This window comes from Danio rerio, chromosome 17 (genome assembly GCF_052040795.2).
Source record: "Danio rerio strain M-AB ecotype USA chromosome 17, GRCz13ab, whole genome shotgun sequence".
Taxonomy (NCBI): Eukaryota; Metazoa; Chordata; class Actinopteri; order Cypriniformes; family Danionidae; genus Danio; species Danio rerio.
In genome coordinates this window covers 16802874-16827352 of record NC_141037.1, presented here as the reverse complement: position 1 = coordinate 16827352, position 24479 = coordinate 16802874, and the positions used below count along the sequence as shown (strand labels likewise).

At 36.5% G+C, this 24479-nt stretch overlaps 1 protein-coding gene and 1 long non-coding RNA gene across 5 annotated transcripts in view; one reads left to right on the top strand and one right to left on the bottom strand.

Moving 5' to 3' along the window:
- The window catches only part of LOC147833039 (uncharacterized), a 95030-nt gene that overhangs the window by 26707 nt on the left and 43844 nt on the right, over positions 1–24479 (bottom strand). For 2 of the 4 annotated variants that reach the window (XR_015513206.1, XR_015513204.1), the window contains one exon: positions 13147–13247. This is a non-coding gene — a long non-coding RNA (uncharacterized LOC147833039). Of the gene's footprint in view, positions 1–8143; positions 8406–13146; positions 13248–24479 lie in introns of those variants that run through there. The other 2 variants (XR_015513203.1, XR_015513205.1) reach the window with 2 other exon arrangements.
- Positions 15719–21792, top strand: fhl5 (four and a half LIM domains 5). Its single transcript, NM_001004112.1, has 6 exons — positions 15719–15755; positions 15923–16081; positions 16199–16373; positions 17637–17806; positions 21060–21246; positions 21365–21792. Exons 2-6 carry the CDS (start codon positions 15923–15925, stop codon positions 21514–21516), a joined length of 843 nt encoding a protein of 280 aa, NP_001004112.1. The 5' UTR covers positions 15719–15755; the 3' UTR covers positions 21517–21792.

Sequence of the window (24479 nt, the reverse complement as noted above, 5' to 3'; positions counted from 1 at the left end):
TAGAATGGAACTTAAACTGAACTGACATTGCAGATCCTGCGGTGACTATTGTGGATTTAAATATTGCAATTTCAATGCTGAAATAATCTTTTGTGCAGCTCTAGGAACAGTTATACAAGTTAAGGTTTACTGCAAAGTAAATGTATTGTAGTAAAAAAATATAAAATTAAAAACAAACGTGATATAAAATCAAAGCCATTTGTCTAACCAAGTTTGTCATGTGTCACGAGACTTAATGAGCTATCAGGCTAGTTTACTGTGCAGGAAAAGTCACATATTCAAAGCTGATTATGTGATGCAAACATCCAATTGCATGGAAAAACCTGTCTGCATACTGTATGAAAATTAGTACGAAAAACTAGTTCTTTAAGTGAGTGCAACTGCAAGCCGGAGTTTCGCCAGCTGCATTAGTCAAGCAGCAACATGCTTTTTCAGCAACATATCTCAGGCTGGTAAAAATAGCCCACCAAATCCACTGTATGCTGAATGATGACACCAAAGGGGCATTTTGGTGTGCTGGCCATCAAATCCCTCGCTGTTGTTATGACCTCTCTCTGCTAATACTTTGGCATTTAGAGTTATCCTTCTGAACCCACTAAGGTGACGCAGTCTTATCCTGCTCCTCAAAACAAAAAGACTGACAGTTGTTCAGAGTAAATGCCAAAAAGTTCCAGTTACTCTATAATCTGATAAGGAATTATGCATGTTTTTTTTTCATCTTGTATGTGTCTGTCTATATATAGAGTACTAGAATATAATCAGTGTCTAAACCCATATAAGACAAAGCTTAAGCTAGGGATATTTAAAGATCTAATCAACAAAATCCACAACACTGAAAAAATAATGTATACCATTGAGCAGATTTTACACAATGGCTTCTCGTGGCTGCCACAATGTAATGAAAACTACCCCTTCATATCTTGAGAAGGCATGTTTATTTGTAATTCAGAAACAAATCCAGTGTTTGCTATATCTATAAATAATTACCAGGCTTCTCCAAGATTACAAATGAGTAAAACAAATGCATATTGAAGACATTTTAGGATGGTTTTAATCAACCTGCTTCTTTAGTCAACAATAAAGTCAACACCGTTTGTCTTGTTTGTGCAACAGTTGGCACTTTTCGTTAAATGATATGGTGTTGCCAGGTTGTCAACATTTTTCTCATGTTATTTGAGAACTGTTTGTTTAGTCACCTTCAATTTGATGATCTGAGACCATTTTAGAGGAATTAGAAAAACAAAATGTCTGTATATCACATGTATCATGACTCATGAAATCTAAAACAGGCAAAATTAGGGGGAGATGGTTATCGTGTGTTTCTGATCGTGCAAACTGAAGAGGGTTGGGGTGCTTATGATCGCGCGAAGGTGAGTGACTTATTTGGAGGCGTGTTAAGGATGAGGTGAGTTATGATCACGGGGGGTTATTCCTTGGAACACCACTGGCTCCACAGCAAGAAGGTCTCTGGTTTGTGTCCCAGCTGGATCAGTTGGCATTTCTGCATGGAGTTTGCATGTTCTCCCTGTGTTCGCATGGGTTTCCTTCTGGGTGTTCTGGTTTCCCTCACAGTACAAAGACATGTGCTATAGATAAATTGAATAAACTAAATTGGCCGTAGTGTATGTGTGTAAATGAGTGTGTACTGAGTGTTTCCCAGTACTGGGTTGTGGCTGGAAGGGCATCCACTGCGTAAAACATGCTGAAATAGTTGGCGGTTCATTCTGCTGTGGCGACTTCTGAAATAGACACTAAGCCGAAAGAAAATAAATGAATGAATGAATGAACCAGGATTGTACCAAACGATAGATGAATTAGGATGATTTTGCCACACCTTTTAGAATACACAATTTTAATACCATTTCCATGTCTCCCTACCAGCTCGTGGTGCCTTACAAAAATTCAGCAGGTATCCTTAGTTTGTAATGCCACATCCCAAGGCTTGTCTGAACATTCTAAGATATTACAACATATAGCTTCTTTTTATATACTTTTTTTTAATTATGTTTAACAAATTAGTTCACACGTTGTTCAAGATCTGTTTTTATTTCTATTATTTCCTATACAATAAACAACTAAAAGGTCTATAACAGTTACTTTGTTAAATTTTTAACATCTAAAAATGTCAGAGTATAGAACAAGGCCCCTTGATGCATAAAAAAAAATGTGAATAAATAAATAATCTAAAAACTGTGGTTGTTTTTATTTTCATTCTAATAACGGAAATTCCACTGATCCCCAAGAGGAATCCTAGCATTGGTATATCAGTAAGAAGTTGAACACATAAACTGATTTGTTACTATTTATTTACATTTTTTTTTATTTAAACATCATTGTTTTACAAAGGCTAGCTCAAAATAGCTAGATTCTTTGGGGCCTATTATGTGCAAGACGCGGCGCAATAGTCTTTTGGTAGTTTCAGCTTGGCGCAAGAGTCGTTTTAAGGCGCTGCGCTACGCTGTTTAAATAGCAAATGCATTAGCGCTCATTTGTGCCCCCATAGGCGTTCTGGTCTAAAAAGGAAGGCGTTCTGAGGCGAACCGCTGGCTCGTCACTATTTTGAGAAACTATAATAGATTTTTCATTAGACCAAAACTAACCCGGTCTAAACTCCGGCGCACAGTTGCGCCTCGCTTACGCACTGCTTAATACGCACAAGAGGAGCAATAGGCAAATATCTTTACATATGAAAAAATTTAAATATTAAGGATATATAGGATATAATAAGAATAGATATAGGATATAAATATAAAGGATTCAAATATTACAAAACATATTATTTTCTAGCCTACATAAATATGAAAAATCACTGCTTTTATATCTTCTTCATCTCTGGAGGCTTTTTCAGTTCATTCATAACAATTTGCTTTTGTATAATGTTATTATTATTAGCAGTATTATTTAATATATCCATATTTATATTTGTTTTATTAAAAACAAGCTTAGATTTGCCCACCTGTCAGGTTTAAGACCATATGGGGCATGGCAGGTGTATTTGGAAATAACTCAGTATTTTGACCCCACTTGGTCATTATTGTTCATTTATTCGTTTGCTAGAAATTAGAACTGAATTTAGAAATAGTTTTGAAACAAATCTTTACGCTTAACAAACAAAATTAATTATTTATAGGCTAATTGATGTCTGTGCGTAAAGGTTTCTCTATCCAAGAGCGAAAGTGAAATTGATCCACTATCTCTCGTTCTCACGCAGTAGATGCTCTGTTTAACAGTTTTCTAACAGTTTTCTAACAGTGTTTCAACAGTTTTTCAAATTAAACTGTTAACTGTTTGCTTGTGAAATGCTCATTTTTTCCACTTAGACTTACTTTGCGTCCTGTAAATAGCGAATGTGCTCTTGGCGCGACGCAGCTGGGTCTTGAAGGGAATGGGAGATGAGACTCTAATTGGTTTATTTTCAAAACACATCTATAACTCATTAAGAAAATAAACTCAACCCTTTTAGACCATGCGCCTTGGCGCAAGGCAGATTTCCCGTCCTTAAATTAGCAAAAACGCGTCCTGACACGCCCTGAATGTGTTTGCGCCCTGCGTTTGGCGCTCTGCGCATGGACCGTCAAAATAGAGCCCTTTGTGTCCAATGAGGCTTTAGAGAAACTTTTTCATGCTTTTATCAGCAGCAGGCCGGATTACTGTAAGGGCCTCATCACTGGCCTTCCCAAATAGACAGTCAGAGAGTTGGAGCTCATGCAAAACACTGCTGCCAGGATTCTGACCAGAAACTAGAAAATTAGAGCACATTACAGCTGTTCTCAGGTTTTTACACTGGCTCCCGGTTACATTCAGAAAATATTTTAAAGTATTACTCAACATCCATAAAGCACTAAATGGCATTTCAATACATCACAAATATGCCCACTGAATGCAAACCTAACAGATCACTCAGATCTTTAGGATCATATAAATTGAAAATTCCAAGAGTTCAGTCAAAGCAGGGTAAATCGCCCTCAGCTACTATGCTCTCCACTGCTGGAGCATCAATCAGCTTTCAGAAATGATCAGATGTGTTCCGATATTAGGCAAATTTAAATCAAGAATGAAAACACATCAGTTTTGCTGTGCCTTTACTGAATGAGCACTGTGCTACGTCCGACAGATCGCACTAGTGTGTCTATCTTTTCTTTTTTATTCTTTTTAAACCTGTTTACCACATTTTAATCTGTTTTTAATCATTTTTAATTTTAATAAAGCACTTTGAATTCCAATTGTGTATGAAATGTGCTATATAAATAAACTTGCCTTGCAATACATGGCAGAATAAACAAAGTTTGGAAGTTTCATTTAATAAAAGAGAAAGGTTTTCAATGATAGTCAAAAAAAAAAAAAAAAAAGTAAATTATCAAGGTTGTTTTGACCAGTTGCGCTTTTGTAAAACTGAAATGTATTTTATTTAACAAAATTGAGTTTGAGTTTGGACTATTTTCTTATATTATTCTTAGGGTTTTATTAGTTGATTTATTTTTTGTTGAACTGTGTTTATACAGTTATAATGCAAAACTAAAATACACTTTTCAGCTTCACACCATAAAACACTTCTATAAATTCATACAGTGCTAGTTGTATACACGCCCAGGTATCGGATCAGAACGCAGTATTGGCCGATATCCCAATACTATCTGGATCAGAGATGCAATGTCAGACACAATGCACCCAATGAAGCTAGTGACATCACTTTAAGGGCTAGGGTGAGCCCATTAAAAAGCATTGTATGCAGCGCAGACAGCACCTGTACCAGGTCTGCATCCAGACCCCTCTCTGATATCCTGTACCCAAGAATCTGAATCAGTATCGAGAATGGAAAAAGAGTATCATAAGATCCCTACTAAAAGACCCATAAATCATACACTAAAATAGTTTATTAAAAGAGATGTTTTACAATGTACTGTACTTCCAGAGCGCCCAGGCAAAATTCAGGTGAGTTCATTTATACATTCATTTTCTTGTCAGCTTAGTCCCTTTATTAATCTGGGGTTGCCACAGCGAAATGAACCGCCAACTTATATGCAGCAGATGCCCTTCCAGCCGTAACCTATCTCTGGGAAACATCCTAAACACTCATTCACTACGGAAAATTTAGCCTACCTAATTCACCAGTACCACATGTCTTTGGACTTGTGGGGGAAACCGGAGCACCCGGAGGAAACCCACACAAATGCAGGGAGAATATGCAAACTCCACACAGAAACGCCAACTGAACCAAGGATCGAACCAGCGACCCAGCGACCTTCTTGCTGTGAGGCAACAGCACTACCTACTGCGCCAATGCTTCGCCCATCAGGTGAGTTTCACACACCAAATGTGAAAATCAAGTTTAGAACCAGTAAATGTCACAGTAAGCACTTATGAAGTTTTTGTGTCCTACAGTAACAAGTTAAATCAGCTTTTTCAGCATATCCTGTCAGCTTGTCTCGCCAATCCTGCCGGGGCAAAGCTGAGAGAGCGTCTCAGGATCCCTAAAGGGGTGTACAGTTCTGCAAGATCATAGGCTTTGCCATTTTTGCCTCTTTGTCTCCTTGTCCAGCAAGCCTATCTTATTTCCGACTGAGAGCCCTGCCGAGACTGGCTTGTTGAGCAGCTGGGAAAGCCAATCGTCAACTCAGAGACTGAATGCTGTGAGATCACTTATTGCTCTGAAGGCCACCTGATCTAAACCCAATGGCTCCACTTATGCTGTCAACACTTTGTTAAGCATCTTAGTCCTGAGTAGAATGTGTGAGAATAAAGTGGTCGAGGAGATTCATGCTCATAATCGGTGTCAAATCAGCAGATTTTACAGTAGATATGTCACAATATACGATGAATAGGCTGTTGGTAATTGCTGTTGTAAAGTGGGTTACTGTTTAAGATGTTTGTTGCAGTATAAGGATCAAATGTTTGTGGAAAAAAATGCTTATTAATTAAAAATTGATTCATTACAAAGTTTTACAATAAGGATATTACGTTACCGTAAAATAACTGAATATATAATGGTAGCAAATTATTTGTGTTTTATACCAAGGACGTAAACATCTGCTTTTTTCAGGGATGCATTTTTCCCCATACAGCCAAACTTTAAAGTGGACAAAATAACGAACATTTGCAGGAGCAAAACAGGTGGAAACATTGGCGCTAGGTAAAATTAAATAAATAAGTGTTTGATATGGGTAGCAACTGACATCTCTAGGAAGGTGGCTCTCCAGGAACAGGGTTGGCCACCCCTGCCGTAGTGTATGAGTGTAAATAAGTGTGTATGGATGTTTCCCAGAGATGGGTTGCAGCTGGAAGGGCATCCGTTGCATGAAACATATGGATAAGTTGGCTGTTCATTCCGCTGTGGCGACCCCAGATTAATAAAGGGAAAAGAAAAGCTGAAAACAAAATGAATGAATGAATGAAGGAATGAATGAATGAATGAATGAATGAATGAATGAATGAATGAATGAATTAATGAATGAATGAATGAATGAATGAATGAACCACTTTAAGAAGATAACCTTCCTAAAGTATGCAGATGATATGGCATTGGTGGGATGTGTAAAGGATACTCGGTTATTGCAATATAGTGGAAGACTCTTCCCATTCTTTACATGGTCCCTTTAAAATAATTCCATCTGGTAGACAGTTTAGCAAAAAAAAAAAAGGCTAAGTACAAGAAGACATTTATTCCCACTGCCATTAGTTTTTAAATAGGATATTTCAAATAATTGTGTAAGTGTATTTATGTTTTGCCTATGTCTAAAGACAAATTTTCTAACCCCTGTGGCATAGACAATAAAGTTTATTGAATTGAAAAGTGTTCCATTAACAGATTTTATTTAAATTATTGTTTTAAATTTAAAAATTGGTTTAAATACTTGTTGACCATTTGTCAGTGTTAATATTGTTAATAAACCAAATCCACCTGTTTTTGATAATTGAAATAATGCCTACATTAAATAAAAAATATTTATTAAATGAAAGACCAAAACTTTAAATAAAAGAAAAAAAAATAGAGTAATAAAAACACTAAAGTTTAATAATTAATAACTAAAGTAAGGTGTGGAGGAGGTTACCCTGCTCATAATTCACTTAAATATAATAGTTAAAATTCTTCAAAGTGAATGATACCATTTCAGTGTAAGTATGGTAAATATTTCTGGATTGATGTTGAATGTCTGTTTAATATACTGAGAGGTCATAGAATTAATATTAAGAAAAGAGATGCCATATTTTACATAGATAAAAAAGGTAAAAATAAGAATCTCCTGTTTATGTTAAATCTATTGATATTATTAGGCAAGTTTTATATACAGGAGTGCAAATGGTCGGAGATGAAGCCTAACATCTCCCTTTTTAAGGCTGATTTAAAAATTTACTTTGAAACTCTTAAGGAATTTTAAGTCATAAAGCTACCAGAAGTGTGAATATACACCAAAAAATAAACTCCTCTTCTCTATGATAATTGTTACATACAGTTGAAGTCAGAATTATTAGCCCCCTTTTGATTTTGATTTTCTTTTTTAATTATTTCCCAAATGAACTTTGACAGAGCAATAAAATTTTCACAGTATGTCTGATAATATTTTTTCTTCTGGAGAAAGTCTTGTTTGTTTTATTTCGGCTAGAATAAAAGCAGTTATTCATTTTTTTAAACCATTTTTGGGACAAAATCATTAGCTCCTTTAAGCAAATTTTTTTTTCGATAATCTACAGAACAAACCATCATTATACAATTTCGACTAATTACCCTAACCTGCCTAGTTCACCTTATTAACCTAGTTAAGCCTTTTGATGTCACTTTAGGCTGTATAGAAGTGTCTTGATAAATATCTAGTCAAATATTATTTACTGTCATCATGGAAAAGATAAAATAAATCAGTTACTAAAAATAAGTTTTTAAAACTATTATGCTTAGAAATGTGCTGAAACAATCTTCCCAGATCAGAACAGAAATTGGGGAAAAAATAAACAGGGGTGCTAATAATTCAGGAGAGCTAATAATTCTGACTTCAACTGTATATACGCTCTTTGTTCCTTTTTGTTATTTTGTTTACATATTCTACCCTAAAATGTGAATATCCTATTGTTATGCATTTTATTGAAAAAGTTCAGCAAATACAATAAACAAAAGTGAAGGATATAAAAGATTTCAGGACATTCCAGTTTTAAAGTCCTCTCACTTTAATCTTTCTCTAATCACAAAAACACACATATCAACACACACACACTTGTCTTGTATCAGACAAGCCTACAGTGTGCTCTGGGATGCTTAGCAACGGAAAGTCTGTGCATGTTTGTTTGTTCAGAGATGAGCTGCTAGCTGTGCAGTTGGAGGTTAATCTAGTTGTCGTAACAGCCGCGCTCAGAGCTAAAAAACCCCTAGTGATGGATGTTCATCAGTTCAAACATCTCGCGGGTCATGTTGACACCTGGTAAAGAGGACGGAAAGACAGATATGAATGCTTGGGAAAGATAATTAGCCTCCAAATACTGCTGTCGAGAGTTACGTAATTGTGGCATGCGGTTCTCCAAACTGTCGCATTTGGCATCCAGGACTCTCTACCACTTTTGTGTGGTAAACTGAATGTCATCACACTGAATAAATTACTGAGCGAGGGATGCAACTTTTTCTGTTCATTCATCAGCACTATTAGTGGCATTTTTCTGGCTCAAATCATCCAATTGATCCCCGTTTCTCTAATAGACTGACCTCCCTTTGCGCATACATGATGGATTAAGTTCTTTAACTGCTGATCTTCAGAGCTATTTTTGCTCTGAGATCATTTCTCTCATCCTCCTGATAAATGATATGACTACAAACTCAGAGACTCATTTCTAATTAGTTGGACGCAGCTCAAGTGTCAAGCACAAAATACTGCAAACCAAACAGGTCTGTTCATTATCGCACTGCACATATATACATTGGATTAATGCAAACTGTACACAAGCATCACTGAAACAGAAACAGTAAACTTAAGATAGAACAGCATAGGGGGATGACATAAAATGTTAATATTGGCTGCATGGGAAACAGTCTAAGGCCTGGTTTCACAAACTGGATTAAGCCAGAACTAAGGCTTACTTAAATTAGGCTATTTAAGCCACATTTATAAAAATAGCCTTAGAAAAATATATTACTGGTGTGCACCTGGAGACAAAAAAAAATGACACTGCTCTTCAGTGTTTGAACTCTCAGTAATGATGTTAAATCACAATGAACTGAGCTAAACTGAACTGAACTTAAACACTAAAAACTGAACTACACTGTTCTGCTTACTATGACCATTGATGTGAAGCTGCTTTGACACAATCTACATTGTAAAAGCGCTATACAAACAAAAGCTGAATATTTTAAGACATCTCACTTCAAATTATTTTATTATTATTAAATTATTTATTATTATTAAGTTGAGACAGCTCCTACATGCAATTTAATCATGACTAGACTTATACCTTGTTTGTGAAAGCGGGGTTAAGGGTGTTTTCACACCTAACTTATTTAGTTTAGTTGAATCGAACTAGAGTTCGTTTTCCCTCTTGTTGCGGTTCATTTGGGCAGGTGTAAATATAGAAATCGCATTCGAGTGCGCAACAAAAGTGGAACAAAAAAGTCTACCGAGACCTCCTTTAAGAGGTTGTATCAGTATGCTTTCAAACGAAGCCTGGAGCGGTTCATTTGTGGTGAGACATGATCCAAACTAAAACAGACCCAACCGCAAAAAGTACTGTGCCTTTTTGAACTAATCCAGCTGCCATAGTCCCATGTGCTGTCCCATCTTGTGGGTTTTGCTTTACCAACAATTTTAAACAGAGAAAGATGGAAAAATATTACCTGATCATTGGTAATATTTCCGGAAGATGATCAAGTCGCAGTTTAGCTAAACTAATTTACGCATCCTCCTGAATTGGTTTGCGATACACCTTCATTGTTTGCAATGCATTTTCCAGTCACAGCCTCGATTTATTCTGGAAATGTATAGTTTGATTAAAGTGATATATACAAACTATATAGTATACTATGACTAGAGTTACAATCAGCCAAGGCAGATGTCCCTCCATAAAAAGCGACATTTCGTGCCTGCCGGTTTGTTTATTTGTGGGAGTTCCGTTGGCAATTTCCTGCACATAAATTCTGACCAATCGAAAAGCAGTTTAGGGAATAAGTTCAATAACATCTGGCCAGTGAGAGATGTGGATTTTGTCAAATGACAGCATTTTGGTTCTTTTGAACTGTTCGGACCAAAGTAATCAGTGTGGTGTGATAAGGACCCAAAAACGGCAGAAAAATGCTTCAATGTATCACTTCTTGCCCTTGGTCAGGACCAAATGAACTGAACCACAGATGTGAAAACACCCTAAAAGAAGTTTAAAATAATAAAGCTCGACTTGACTAAGTTTACATTTTGAAGGATATATCAAGAGCAACAGTCAAGTTCCACATGTAAACACACTTTTTTTCATAGGCAAACAGATTTTTATCACACCTTTAAACACCGAACAATGCTGGGTTTCATAGAATGGAGAAGAAATTATGTTTACTTATTAGTTGTTACAAATTTAAGTGGATTGAGACACCCAAACACACTCATTCACACACATAGTTTAGCTTATTCAACTCACCCATACCGCATGTCTTTGGACTGTGTGGGAAACTGGAGCACCTGGAGGAAACCCACAAGGACACTGGAAGAACATGCAAACTCCACACAAAAATGCCAACTGACCCAAACTTGACTCAAACCAGCAACCTTCTTGCTGTTAGGCGACAGTGCTAACCACTGAGCCACCATGCCACCCAGAATTGTGTTGTTTCAGCTCATTCACTAACTTGTTTTCTTTTCTGGGTTTAAGTTACAAAAATATGTACAGTATACCTGCATATCGCTCGTATGTTTCCAAATTTAAAAGCCAACTCTAGATGGAATTTACATTTAAGGCATTTAACAGAAATCCCTTGTGCGAAACCTGTTAAGCTGTGGAAATTGCTGCACAGTTCTTGTAAACAGAGGTCAAATTAAAGACAATTTTAGTTGTCGAGGAAAAGCTTGGCAAGCGCTACAGCATTTGCTTTCAACGCTGTCTAAACCTTCAGCAGTTGCTTGAGGGCTCAGATGGGGATACAGTAAGAGATCAGGTATCTGTGGACAGAGCAATCGCTAATTTCACCGATACGTGAGACATCAAGTATTGTAGCAATGACTATTAAGTGTGAAGGATTCATTTTAAATGCTCTTTGACTTACCCAGCTAACAATTCTATGTTATGAAACGTTCCCATTATGTTCCTGAAACTGAAAATACATTTACTCACCCTTCACTTGTCACAAACCTAAAAAGGTTGGAAACGGTTCATTCAATTCATCTTTATTTGTGCTTTTACAATGTAGATTGTGTCAAAGCAGCTTCACATAAAAGATTTTAGTGAATTGAAAGAGTGTAGTTCTGTTTTCAGAGTTTAAGTTCAGTTCAGTTTAGATTAGTTCAGTTCAATGTGTTTTAATATTCACTGCTGAGAGTCTAAACACTGAAGAGTAATCCATCGATGCACAGCTCTATAAGTCCCGAACTATGCAAGCCAGTGGCAACAGCGGCAAAGAAAAAAAAAACTTAACCAATGAGCGAAAGTGAAAAAAAAAAAAAAAAAAGGTGCTCGGTTGGGCACAACCATTTCTCATATGGCCAAACGTCTTGTGGAGAGTTGTAGTCTAGCCACTGGAGGCTGAAGAACGCTCGACATTAACCATTAGTTATGTTTCCATCCATAGACACAAATTAAATTTATGTGCAAAACTGGAATACTGCATTAAAGACGAGTGAATAAAGCAGCGTTTCATCCAACGAGTCAAAGAGAACAAAATCGTCACTTCCTGATTAACTGGTGTCAAATGTCAAAATTAAAAACTTAATTTGCTGAGGTAAGAGAAGCTGCGTCAATCTTGTCTTTATTTAATAGATGACTTGGCGTATGTAGGCATGGGATGTGAAGCACAGACACTCTGGAGGTAATTAATAATATAATAACACTAATATTGAAATGGCATTTTAGAATGACCAAAACTACATTTCAGATGTTTTACAGTGTGCTCAGCCTGCTGGTTTCTCCATTCACACACATTTTTATCATCACATGATCTATTATAACAAAATCACATGATTTTTTTAAATGCGCATACTGAAATTTGTTCAGTAAAAAAGTGTTCCTAATGTCCATTTTTTCTTATCAAATTTTATCCTACCCAGTTATGCGCATACATTTTTTATGCACATTATCAAAACTTACGTGTATCTTGGTCATTTCCATCAACCATTTTTTTAATGCGCACATCCAGAATGCACATAAAAATAGGTGGATGGAAACATAGCTACTGACTTCCATAGTATTTGTATTTCTTACCAAATAAATGGTTATAGGTTTCTAACATTCTTCAAAATATCTTCTTTTGTGATCAACAGAAAAAAAGGAAACTCATAAAGGTTTGCAACCACTTTAGGGTGAGAAATTCTCACATCAACTTTTAGCTTTAGTAGAATATTTGTGGCTAATTTGTACAATTAAAACATAGTGGGCAAATTGCTGGCTCAATCGTACAGTGAAAGAATATCATCACACACAGTGGTAGAATTAACATAAAATATTCATGTTCATGACACTACTTTTGTTAGAATATCACATGACTGCAGTTGCAAAAAGATGATGATGGTATTGTTTTGAAAAACTCTGAAACCCAATCTCAAGAGATTGCATTTGCAGGTCCCAATGGTAAAAAAAAAGTCACCAGTGAGTAAATCAAAAAAGATTGAATAAATTAATTCTTTGAGTTATAAAATGTTACTCAAAAAGTGAAGTTTCACAAACAAATTTTGAGAGAAGCGCGTGATATGATCGACTACAGCTCCTCCTTAATACTAATCATTCGCTAGCCTATCAGATCTTTCCAAAACTACTATAAATAACCTGCCTAAACCACTCCATATCTTCAATTTTTTTTTTCCTCCTTATTCTATGATCGGGCGACACAGTGGCTGCCTACTTCGGTTTCCTCTCACAGTCTAAAAACATGTACATAAATGAATTGTAATAACAGTCACAAGCACTTAACACATACATACATACTGAATCAATCAGAACCACCATATTAGCCAAAGTATAAATGGGAGTCTCGAGAAATACCTGATCTCGTATCCCTTCTAATGCTCATTGCCCAGGCGAGAACCTTCAGCTCATCCATCTCCGAGCTCAGGGTTTTCTCCCAGGACAGCATGGCAAACCTGCTATTACAGTGGAGCATTATCTAAGTGTGAACTCTTGAATATATATTTTTATTAACTATTTTGGCAAACTGATGGCTAATTCATACAAAATATGGAAGTTGTACCTATAGTAGCATATATGTAATTAGTTTGTATAATGACAGAATTTTTATTGCAATTTTCATGTCAATTCAGAACTACTTTAAACATTTTGGGCAAATTACTATTTAAATCATGCAGTGAAAGAATTTTATTACAACTTTTATGTCAGCTTATATCTACTTTACACTGTTTTGTGAATGACGGTTGAGGCAAAGTCACAATACACACTTGCACACATATAGTCCAATACGTTTTGTCATATTGGTTGCCAAACATTCACACATACCTGTAGAATTAACACAATATTCATGTGCATGACACTACTTTTGTCAGAATATCACATGACTGCAGTTGCAAAAAGATGATGATGGTATTGTTTTGAAAAACTCTGAAACCCAATCTCAAAAGCTTGCATTTGCATGCCCTAATATTGACTAGTGAGTAAATCAATAAAGATTGGATGAATTAATTCTTTGAGTTATAAAACGTTACTGAAAAATTGATATTTTATGCACTATTTGGCAAACTGATGGCTAGTTCATACAAATATAACAGTTTTAGTAGCATATATGTGGTTAATTTGTACAATGACAGAATTTCATTGCAATTTTCATGTCAATTCAGAACTACTTTAAACATTTTAAATCGTACAATGAAAGAATTTAATTTAAAAAAAAATTGTCAGCTTTTATCTACTTTACACTGTTCTATGAATGCCGGTTGAGGCAAAGTCACATTACACACTTGGACACATGCAGTCTTATACGTTTTGTCATATTGGTTGCCAAATATTCACACATACCTGTAGAATTAACACAATATTCATGTGCAAAAAAAATATGATGGTTTTGTTTTGGAAAACTTTGAAACCTGATCTCAAAAGCTTGCATTTGCATGCCCCAATAGTAAATAGTCACTAGTGAGTAAATCAAAAAAGATTGGATGAATTAAAAGTTATAAAACGTTACTGAAAAATATATATTTTATGCACTATAAGCAAACCGATGGCTAAAAAGAAAATCTGTAAAATTTATGGTAAAAAAACGGCAGCTGTGGTTGCCAGTACTTTACCGCTAAAACACAGTACAAACCGTAAAAGTAATTTTTAATTTTTACGGTAAATTACCATATTTTATTCATTTATAGACGTAATATGTCTGTATTTGGAATGATCAACATCTACACGTCTTTTGTTACACAGTTTGTTAATGTTACACATTAGCACACCCACATGGAGGTGGTGATGAGGAAGTTACATAATGTGCCAATGCTCATCACAATCAACTTTTCCCACAAGCAAAAAAGAGTAACAGCCTATAGAAGGTGCTCAGTGTCATTCACACAGCTATTAAACACCAGTATGGTAACACGCATGAAATTAAAGTCATGAAATAAATGTTGTTTATCAACATTAGATGTAACATAAATCTCTAATGCACATAACTGATGAGGAAACAACTAAAAATATCTATATTAATGTCAACCAAATGCATAAAAAGTTATGTGCCATGCAGGGAATTCTGGGAAATTTACGGTTATTTGCTGTATATATTAAGGAAACATACCGTTAAACAGGTTACGGTACTGTAGCATTTTTACTGTTTTTTTACCGTTGAAATCATGGCCATTTTTTACAGGTGATACAAATATAAAAGTTCTACCTATAGTAGTATATATGTGGGTAATTTGTGCAATGACAGAATTTCATTGCAATTTTCATGTCAATTCAGAACTATAAACATTTTGGGCAAATTGCTGACTAAGTCATGTTGAGAAACATTTATGTCAGCTTTTATCCACTTTACACTGTTTTATGAATGTCGGTAAAGGCAGTCACATTAAACACTTGCACATATACAGTCCTATATATACACTTTGTCATATCGGTTGCCAAATATTCACACATAGTTGTAGAATTAACAGAATATTAATGTGCATGACAGAATTTGTCAGAATATCACATGACTGCAGTTGCAAGAAGATGATGATGGTATTGTTTTGAAAAACTCTGAAACCTGATCTCAAAAGTTTGCATTTGCAAGTCCCAAAATGCCAAATGAATAGCTCAAATGCATAAATGGTCAATAATCGTGCAGCCACAAAAAGTTACGAGTTCTGTAACTCTTCAGGTGCAGAAGCAATGTAAAAAGAAAGTATCTGTCCAAATGCCTCACAGTCCACTCACTGATTTAAGAGCACACAAAAGGAATAACATTTCAGTGGCAGCACTCACAAATCATCTTGACCACAAGGCATGCGCTCTGATTAGACTCCCATAAAAGGTGCAGAGATAAGCAACTGGCTCATTCTCCCCAGGGATTTCAGCTAATAAGAGCAATCGTATTTATAGAGGGTGTTTTAATGCATCCCCTCAATCACTGACCATCTCACCCTGAAGCCCTTCAGAAGCCCATTCAACCACCGAAGGTGAGTTTTACTAACTAATATAGATGATACGTACCCTCAAGCACCATGTAAGCGACCAAATGTGCAGAAACCATCAGTTTTGCATGTTGTGCTCGACGACACTTCTCTGATTGCTTTAGCCTGATACGTTGTAACATTGCTTTATGGTTCTGTTTACTGCTTTTAAGATGTCTACTGAAAGATTCGACTGCCATTACTGCAAGGACACTTTACTTGGAAAGAAATACATCCTAAAAGAGGACACACAGTATTGCACAAAATGCTACGAGAATCTGTTTGCCAACTGCTGCGAGGTGTGTTCGCTGCCCATTGGATGCAACTGTAAGGTAGGCATCCGAAAACCACTGGCGCCATCATAATTATTAAAAGCTTGAAATGAGTGATGGAAAGTCAGAAGAGATTTTCAAGCTCTTAACTATAATTTCTCTCCCTGCATAATGAAGGACCTCTCCTACAAGGACCGGCACTGGCATGAAAATTGCTTCAAGTGTGCTAAGTGCAGCAGATCATTGGTGGACAAACCGTTTGCTGCTAAAGATGAGCTTATGCTTTGCACCGAGTGTTACTCTCATGAGTATTCCTCTAAGTGTAGCACTTGCAAGAAGACCGTCATGCCAGGTACAGTTGAAGTCAGAATTATTAGTCCCTCCTGTATATTTTTTCCCCTAATTTCTGTTTATTGCAATAATTTATTTCAACACATTTTTAAACATAATAGTTTTAATAACTCATTTCTAATACCTAGAAATGCTCAGATCAGGATTTTTGCAGCCGATACAGAGTACTAATTCCTTGTTATGGTGGTCAGCCAATACCAAGAAATTCTGGTGCTTAAAGCATTATAATGCATAAAGCACATTTTAACTCTAAGTATGATACTTAAGAGAAGATCTTGTCTTACCTAAGAGATTAAATGAAAGATGTTGCATATAATTTTTTTAACATGTCTTATATAACCATTTAGTGTGGACATGTAATGAGCAGAAGCAGTTTATAGAAAATAATACATAAAACTTGTTGAAAATTATTAAGAAAAATCACTAGCAATTTGGAAATGTCTTATGTCTCAATGAAATTTGGGGCGCATATTTGATGCATAAGAAGTTAAAAAATCCATTTATCCTCTAAATCCATTACTTCTTTAATAAAAGGAAATAGGCCTCTGAACTACTTTTAGTTTAACGTTTATTACAATAAGTGTATTACTATGAGTTATATCATTAAATACTCAAATATATATGTTCATTTCCTTAATACTAAAAACTAATGTTGAAAACACAAAACTTTCAATTCTTACATGTTAAAACATTTCAGTTGTTATATATCTTCTGCTCATAAACGTGTAAACAAGCACTTGTTATCGGTTCAAGAGATCGGCCAGATTAGTGAGAACCGTTCGAGTTATGAAATGTGATTATTGGCCTGTGTAATAACTGTTTCCTTTTATCTTTGATATTATAATACTAGATATTTTTCAAGATGTTAGTATTCAACTTAAAGTGCAATGTAAAAGCTTAACTAGGTTAATTAGGCTAGTTAGGGAAATTAGGCAAGTCATTGTATAACAGTGGTTTGTTCTGTTGACAATTGAAAACAAAGAAGATGAATAATAATATTTAAATAGCTTTAAAATATTTTTTAAAAACTGATTTCAATTCAGCCAAAATAAATCAAATAAGACATTTTCTCCAGAAGAAAAAATAGTGTAGGAAATACTGTGAAAAGTTCCTTACTCTGTTAAACTTCATTTGGGAAATATTTGACAGAATCATTTTGGCTTCTACTGCATGCACAAGAATCAAAACAAGAATCTTGTTTTAAAACTAAAGTTTTTACAAAATTCAAGACTACAGTGTATAAAGGTGATTTTTTCCTCATTAGGATCACGGAAAATGGAGTACAAAGGGAACAGCTGGCATGAGACATGCTTTCTGTGTCAACGCTGTCAGCAGCCAATAGGAACCAAGTCTTTCATCCCAAAAGATAACAATTACTTCTGTGTTCCTTGTTTCGAGAAGCAGTTTGCCTACCAGTGCTGTGCTTGTAAAAAGGTAAGTGTCGAAAGAAGTCAAACATTTGGAAAACAATATTGCTGTTAATTAAAGTTGTGGGGCGCAGTGGGTAGCACGATCGCCTCATAGCAAGAAGGTTGCTGGTTCGAGCCTCTGCTGGGTCAGTTTGCATTTCTGTGTGGAGTTTGCATGTTTTCCCCGTGTTCATGTGGGTTTCCGCCAGGTGCTCCGGTTTCCCCCACAAGTCCAAAGACATGAATGAGAGTGTGTGGGTGTTTCCCAGTGAGTTGTTGCAGCTGGAAGGGCATCCGCTGCGTAAAAACATATGCTGGATAAGTTGGCGGTTCATTTTGCTGTGGCGACCCCTGATTAATAAAGGGACTAAGCTGAAAAGAAAATGAATGAATGACGATGAGTGTAAATGAGAGTGTGTGGGTGTTTCGCAGTGATGGGTTGCAGTCGGAAGAGCATCCACTATGTAAAACATTTGCTGGATAACTTGGCGTTCATTTTGCTGTGACAACCTCTGATTAACAAAGGGACTAAGCCGCCACTACTGGCCCATATCTATCAGCTGAAAACCACTGATAACTCTTATTCAATCCAGTGATAACATTCGAATCGGTTGGATGAGTAAACAACTGAATTTCATTGAAATGCCTTGTCAACTATTTTTACGTTTTTTGGCAAATTGATGGCTAATTTGTACAATGACAGATTTTTTATTGTAACTCTCACATCAATTGAGAATAATTTAAAATGTTGGCAAATGTGTTGCTAATTTGTACAATGACAGAAATTTATTTCAACCTTGTCAACTATGTAAAATGTTAACCATTTTACATTTTGGTGAATTAGTGATTAATTGAAAAAATTCAATTTAATTCATCTTTATTTCTATAGCTCATTTACAGGGTAAATTGTGTCAAAGCAGCTTAATATAGAAGTTCTAGTAAATTGAACAGTCAGTCGAGTTTTCAGAGTTGAAGTTTAATTTTCAGTGTGGTTTAATTTTCACTGCTGAAAGTACAAACACTGAAGAGCAAATCCATTGATGCACAGCTCCCCTAGTATACTGATAGTATTTCATTACAACTCTAACATCAGTTAAGATCTATTTTAAAAAATGTATTAACCTGTGACTAATTTCTACAATGATAGTATTTCATTGCAACTTTTATGTCACCTTGTAACTATTAAAAGTTTTGGCTAATTGGTGGTTATTTCATACAAGGATATTACTTCATTGAATGTCATTGCATTACATATCAAATGGTAACTCAACCTTTAACTTTAACTGAATTAGTTGCTAATTTGTAAAATAAAAGAATCTCTCACATAAACTTTGTTATACTCAATGAATAAGTGGCTAATTTGAACAGTGACAGAGTTTCACTGCAACTTTCAAGTGAATTCCTAACCATTTTTAACAGATTTGTGTGTGTTGAGCATCAGTTAAGACAACGTTAGCACCTGTCAGCTTTAATAGTGGGAAAAACTGGATAATTTGGAGCTTTTGTCAGCTAATTTCAGCTTCTGGGTTTAAAATTATTTTTCGGGCAGGATCAAAATCGGCGACGTAGCGCAAAACTGCAAGTGCAAAGATGACGCAGCAGAGTTACTTATCCTATGAGAATAGGCTGCTGCTTAATTATTCATGAGAGCACATGCTTTCTGAAGGCTAGACAGACCTGTGAGACACGGACCCACAGCACACAATATTTAGCGGTTCATGAAGGGTCGTATGTGTTTGTTTCCATGATCCACGGGGTTTGTTGCATGTTCTTCCTCATGATCCTGTTAGGGCCGATACAGCAAAGCTGTTTGTGTGCATTTTTGTCGGGAGAGCAGTACGAGAATTGCAGAATGGCGGACATTGTCTTTTATCAGGAGATTGTTCACATTTAGACACATCGCCGTGCTGCTGTGTTTGCCTAAATCCTCTAGATTACCAACAGGGCTAATGGTTAAAATAAACAGGACAAGAGACCTGCTGCACTGAGTCTGCATTCAGACCCGGGGATTGAGGGAAAAGTCCTCATTTATAGTGTTTATATGAACACGATTATCTTTATAATTATATAAATTATGGTTGTGTGCATATGAAATTACGAATAACAAATGTTACCCTGTTCCTGGGGACTTACCTTCCTGCAGATTTCAGTTGCAACACATATCAAACACACCTGCCTGTAATTATCACGTGGTGTTCAGGTCCTAATTAATTGGTTCAGGTGTGTTTGATGTGGGTAGCAACTGAAATCTGCAGGAAGGGTGCTCTCCAGGAACAGGGTTGGCCACCCCTGTAGTAACAGTGTAGTAAATTACTGTTTATTTCTTTGCATTTTAACTTTGTAGACTATAAAATCATGTGTCTCCTCACGGTTTGTGTCTCATTTTGTGAGCTTACTGACAACAGTTGCTCGCTCCCCTCCTTCTCCCCTGCTGGCCACGCCCACTCCTGCCCTTTGCTCGTGAAGCTCCACACCCATTATGATGCATCTTTTGAAAAAAATCTGAGGTAGACCTGAACCAGAGTGGGGGGTATCATGACCCTTTAAGTCACAACTAGGCTATACGTTTTAACTTACACACTACTGGTGCAACCAACCCCTGATCTTTATCCATTCATTCATTCATTTACCTTCGGCTTAGCCTCTATTTCAGATGTCTTCACAGCTGAAACGAAGCACCAACTATTCCATCATATGTTTTACACAGTGGATGCCCTTCCAGCCAGAATTTGAACCAGCAACCTTCTTGCTGTGAGGCGACAGTGCTAACCACTGAGCCACCGTGCCGCCCCCTGATAATTATCCAAATGTTGAATATTACATATTGGAAAGTTGATGAGTCAATTATGCACTTTCGCAGAATCTGCTCACTACTTTTTTTTAGAAAATGTTCTGTGCAAATCAAATTGTATTTATGTATGAGATCATTACCTTATCATAATTAAAATTATTGTTTCTTATAAAATTGGGTTGGAATTTTCCTTTTTGTGTGAACTATTTCTTTAAAGGGATTGTTCACTCAAAAATAAAATAGTGACCATTTACTCCCCCTTAAGTGGTTATAAACCTTTATGAGTTTCTTTTTTCTGCTGAACACTATGGAAGTTACAGGTTTCCAACATTCTTCAAAATATCTTCTTTTGTGTTCAACAGAAGAAATCAAATCAAACAAGTTTGGAAAAACTGAAGGATGAGTAAATGGTGACAGAATTTTCATTTTGAACTATCCCTTTAAGTCTATATTTACGGTACTGAGATCCACACTTTCACCTCTCCAGGCCATAACAACTGGCGGTGTCACATATCACGATAAGCCCTGGCACCGAGAGTGTTTCACTTGCATTGGATGCAAGAGACAACTAGCAGGCCAGCGCTTTACCTCCAGAGAAAACTACCCATACTGCCTGGACTGTTTCAGCAATCTCTACGCCAAGAAATGCGTGGGCTGCACCAAGGCGATTACTAGTATGTTCTAATTTCTGACATCTGGTGGCTATTTTTACATGCCTCTAGATTAAAATTGAAAAATCTACCAGAATTCTACATGACTGTAAAACAACTATGTGTGTATGTTTGTGTCCAGGCTTGGCAGGTGCTAAATACATCTCGTTTGAGGAGCGCCAGTGGCACAGCGAGTGTTTCACGTGTATGCAGTGCTCAGTGTCTCTGGTGGGTCGTGGCTTCCTTACACAGCGGGACGACATACTGTGCACCGACTGTGGCAGAGAGAAATGAGCTCAGACGACCACAAGAGCCTCTACCAATATTGCAGGAGAGATACTGTAGGCGAAATATATGTAGATTTAGATTTGGGTGCATAATGTTTAAACATGAACAATGAAAAGATTCATTATCTGTGTCACCAGCTAATTAGGATGCTTAATGTTTTGTTGAAATAGTTTAAATCAAAGGCAATTTTTTGAGTAATTGTCTTCAAGAAGCATGGAATAATATTGAAATTGTTTGAACTTTGTGTGTTTTTAATCAATAAACTTGTGTCTTCTTCCTGTCTGCCGCCTGTTTCTGTCTATAGGTGTGTAAACATAAATAAATATTTAATATAAATTTATAGTAAACTACATGTTAAAGTAACACTACATTTTTTTAAAATAAATAAATAAATTGGCTCAGTTTACAATTTTTTGTTAATTTGTAGTAAATTTATACAATGATAGTATTTCATTGCAACTTTAAAGGACCATGAAACCCCCCTCTTTTGGTTCAGTATACTTCAAAAGATTTTGGAAAAATGCTCTGAGATGGCAGTGGAGCTCTGCGGGCAGAGGGAGAAGTGGGCGTGGCCGGAAGAGGAAATGCAAAGAAATAAACAGTAATTTAATGTCCTGCTACATTTGTTATTCTTAATTTCACATAACCACAATTTGTGTTATCCCTACAAAGATAAGACACAGACACAGTGGCGCAGTTCAGCAGGTCTCTTGCCCTGTCTATTCCAACCATTAACTCTGCTGGAAATCGGGAGGATTTAAAACATATGGCAAACACAGCAGCACGGAGAGGCGATGTGTTTGAATGGTAACAAACTCTGTTGATAAAAGACAAAGTCTGCCATTCTCCAATGCTCATACAGCTCTTCTGTCAAAAATGCTTGCTGCAAACCAACAGCTTTGCTGTATTGGCCTTGACAATAGAGGGAAAAACATGCAATAAAGCCTGTGGATCATGGAAACAAACACATACGACCCGTGCCGTGTGCAGATGCGATATCATTAGGTCATTGGGTCTCACAGCTTGGTAGGTTTGCCTTGCCTTTGGAAAGCACATGCTCTTATGAATAATTAAAAAGCAGGGTCTTCTCATAGGATGAGAAAACTCCGCTATCAATAATAATGAGAAACCAACATGTCATCACTCCACTAGCAGATTCACGCTACGTCACTGATTTTGATCCCACCCCAATAATTTTCTTTTTTTTTGACAAATTTTGACAAAAGCTCAAAATTATCCAGTTTTCCCCACAATTAAAGCAAACAGGTGCAAAAAATGTACTCCAGGGTGTCTTGAACCTTTAATGTCACCTTGTATCTCTTTTAGGTTTTGGCTAATGGGTTTTTCGTACAGAGTACTTCATCACAACTTACATGACAAATAGTGACTCAAATCAATTTTTGTTGGTGTCTTCTCCCTGTTTGCTGTTTCTAAAGTCTAAGGACATTTAATATCCTCTATCTTTATATACAAATAATGATATAGCTTACAACTACATGTAAACTTAAATGAACACTTCTTTTGAAATTAGGCTCATTTTAAGTTTGCTTGAGTTAAACTGATGAAGTTGACCATTTTTAAATCTATTCCGCCGATCTTCAGGTCTGGCTGCAGCACTTTTAGTGGAGCTTAGCATAGATCATTGAATCGGATTAGACCATTAGCATCTCGCTCAAAAATGAGTTTAGATAAGTTTTCTATTTAAAGCTTGACTCTTCTGCATTTACATTGAATATTAAAAAGGACAATGAAAAGTTGCTATTTTCAAGGCCAATATGGCTAGTATCTATACTCTTTTTTGAAGTAATACGCAAGGAATTTTGCTGCTGTATGATGGCTGCAGAAGGAACAGTAAAATTAAGCAGATGCTAACTGGTGGTGCAGATGTAGGTCTTGGTTCTTGGGGTTTTTCTCAGGCACTTTTTTAAAGCATTGGGGTCAAAAAATCCTAGAGGGACTTGCTAGCATTCATAGTAAATTTTCTGTCATGTCAGTATGATTTCAGTAGCCATAAGCATTGATCTGTAAGTCGCAGAGACTGTTTTTAAGAAATGCATCATTGCTTTTAAAATGTTTTAACACATCTGTATTACATTTTTATTTAAGGGTTAGTCCCTTATTTATCAGGGGTCGCCACAGCAGAATGAACCACCAACTATTTCGACATATGTTTATAGCGCATGTCTTTGGACTGTGGGGGAAACCAGAGCACCCTGAGGAAACCCACACAAACACAGGGAGAACATAACAGCTGCACACAGAAATGGCCCAGCTGGGACTCGAACCAGTGGTCTTCTTGCTGTGAGGCGACTGTGCTAAACACTGTGCCACAGTGCCACCTTTACATGTTTATTCATTTACTTTTCGGCTTAGTCTCTTTATTACCCAGGGGTCGCCACTGTGGAATAAACTGCAAACTTATCCAGCATATGTTTTACGCAACAGATGCCATTCCAACTGCAACCCAGTACTGGGAAACATCCATACACACTCATTAACACAAATTCACTACGGACAATTTAGCTTACCTAATTCACCTATAGCGTATGTCTTTGGACCTGGGGGGGAAACTGTAGCACCCAGAGGAAACCCACGCCAACATGAGGAGAACATGCAAACTCCACACAGAAATGCCAACTGACTCAGCCGAGTCTCGAACCAGCGTCCTTCTTGCTGTGAGGTGACAGCGCTACTCACTGCGCCTTGTGTCTATGCAGGTAAATGTGCATTTGGTAGAGCCACACTTTATTTAAAATACATGTGAAAACTGTCATAAGATGAACTTGTGTATTCATGCATACTGAGTCAGTTTGCCACTAATATTGTTCTGTAAACAGAAAAAATTTCCAAGTCACTTTAAAAAACATCTCGAGAGCATGTAAGAAATATTTAACCAAGGGTTTTATGTCTCTGAGATATTTGGCATTGTGAAACCAATGATCCATTCAGAGCTGGAGTAAAAGCAGCAA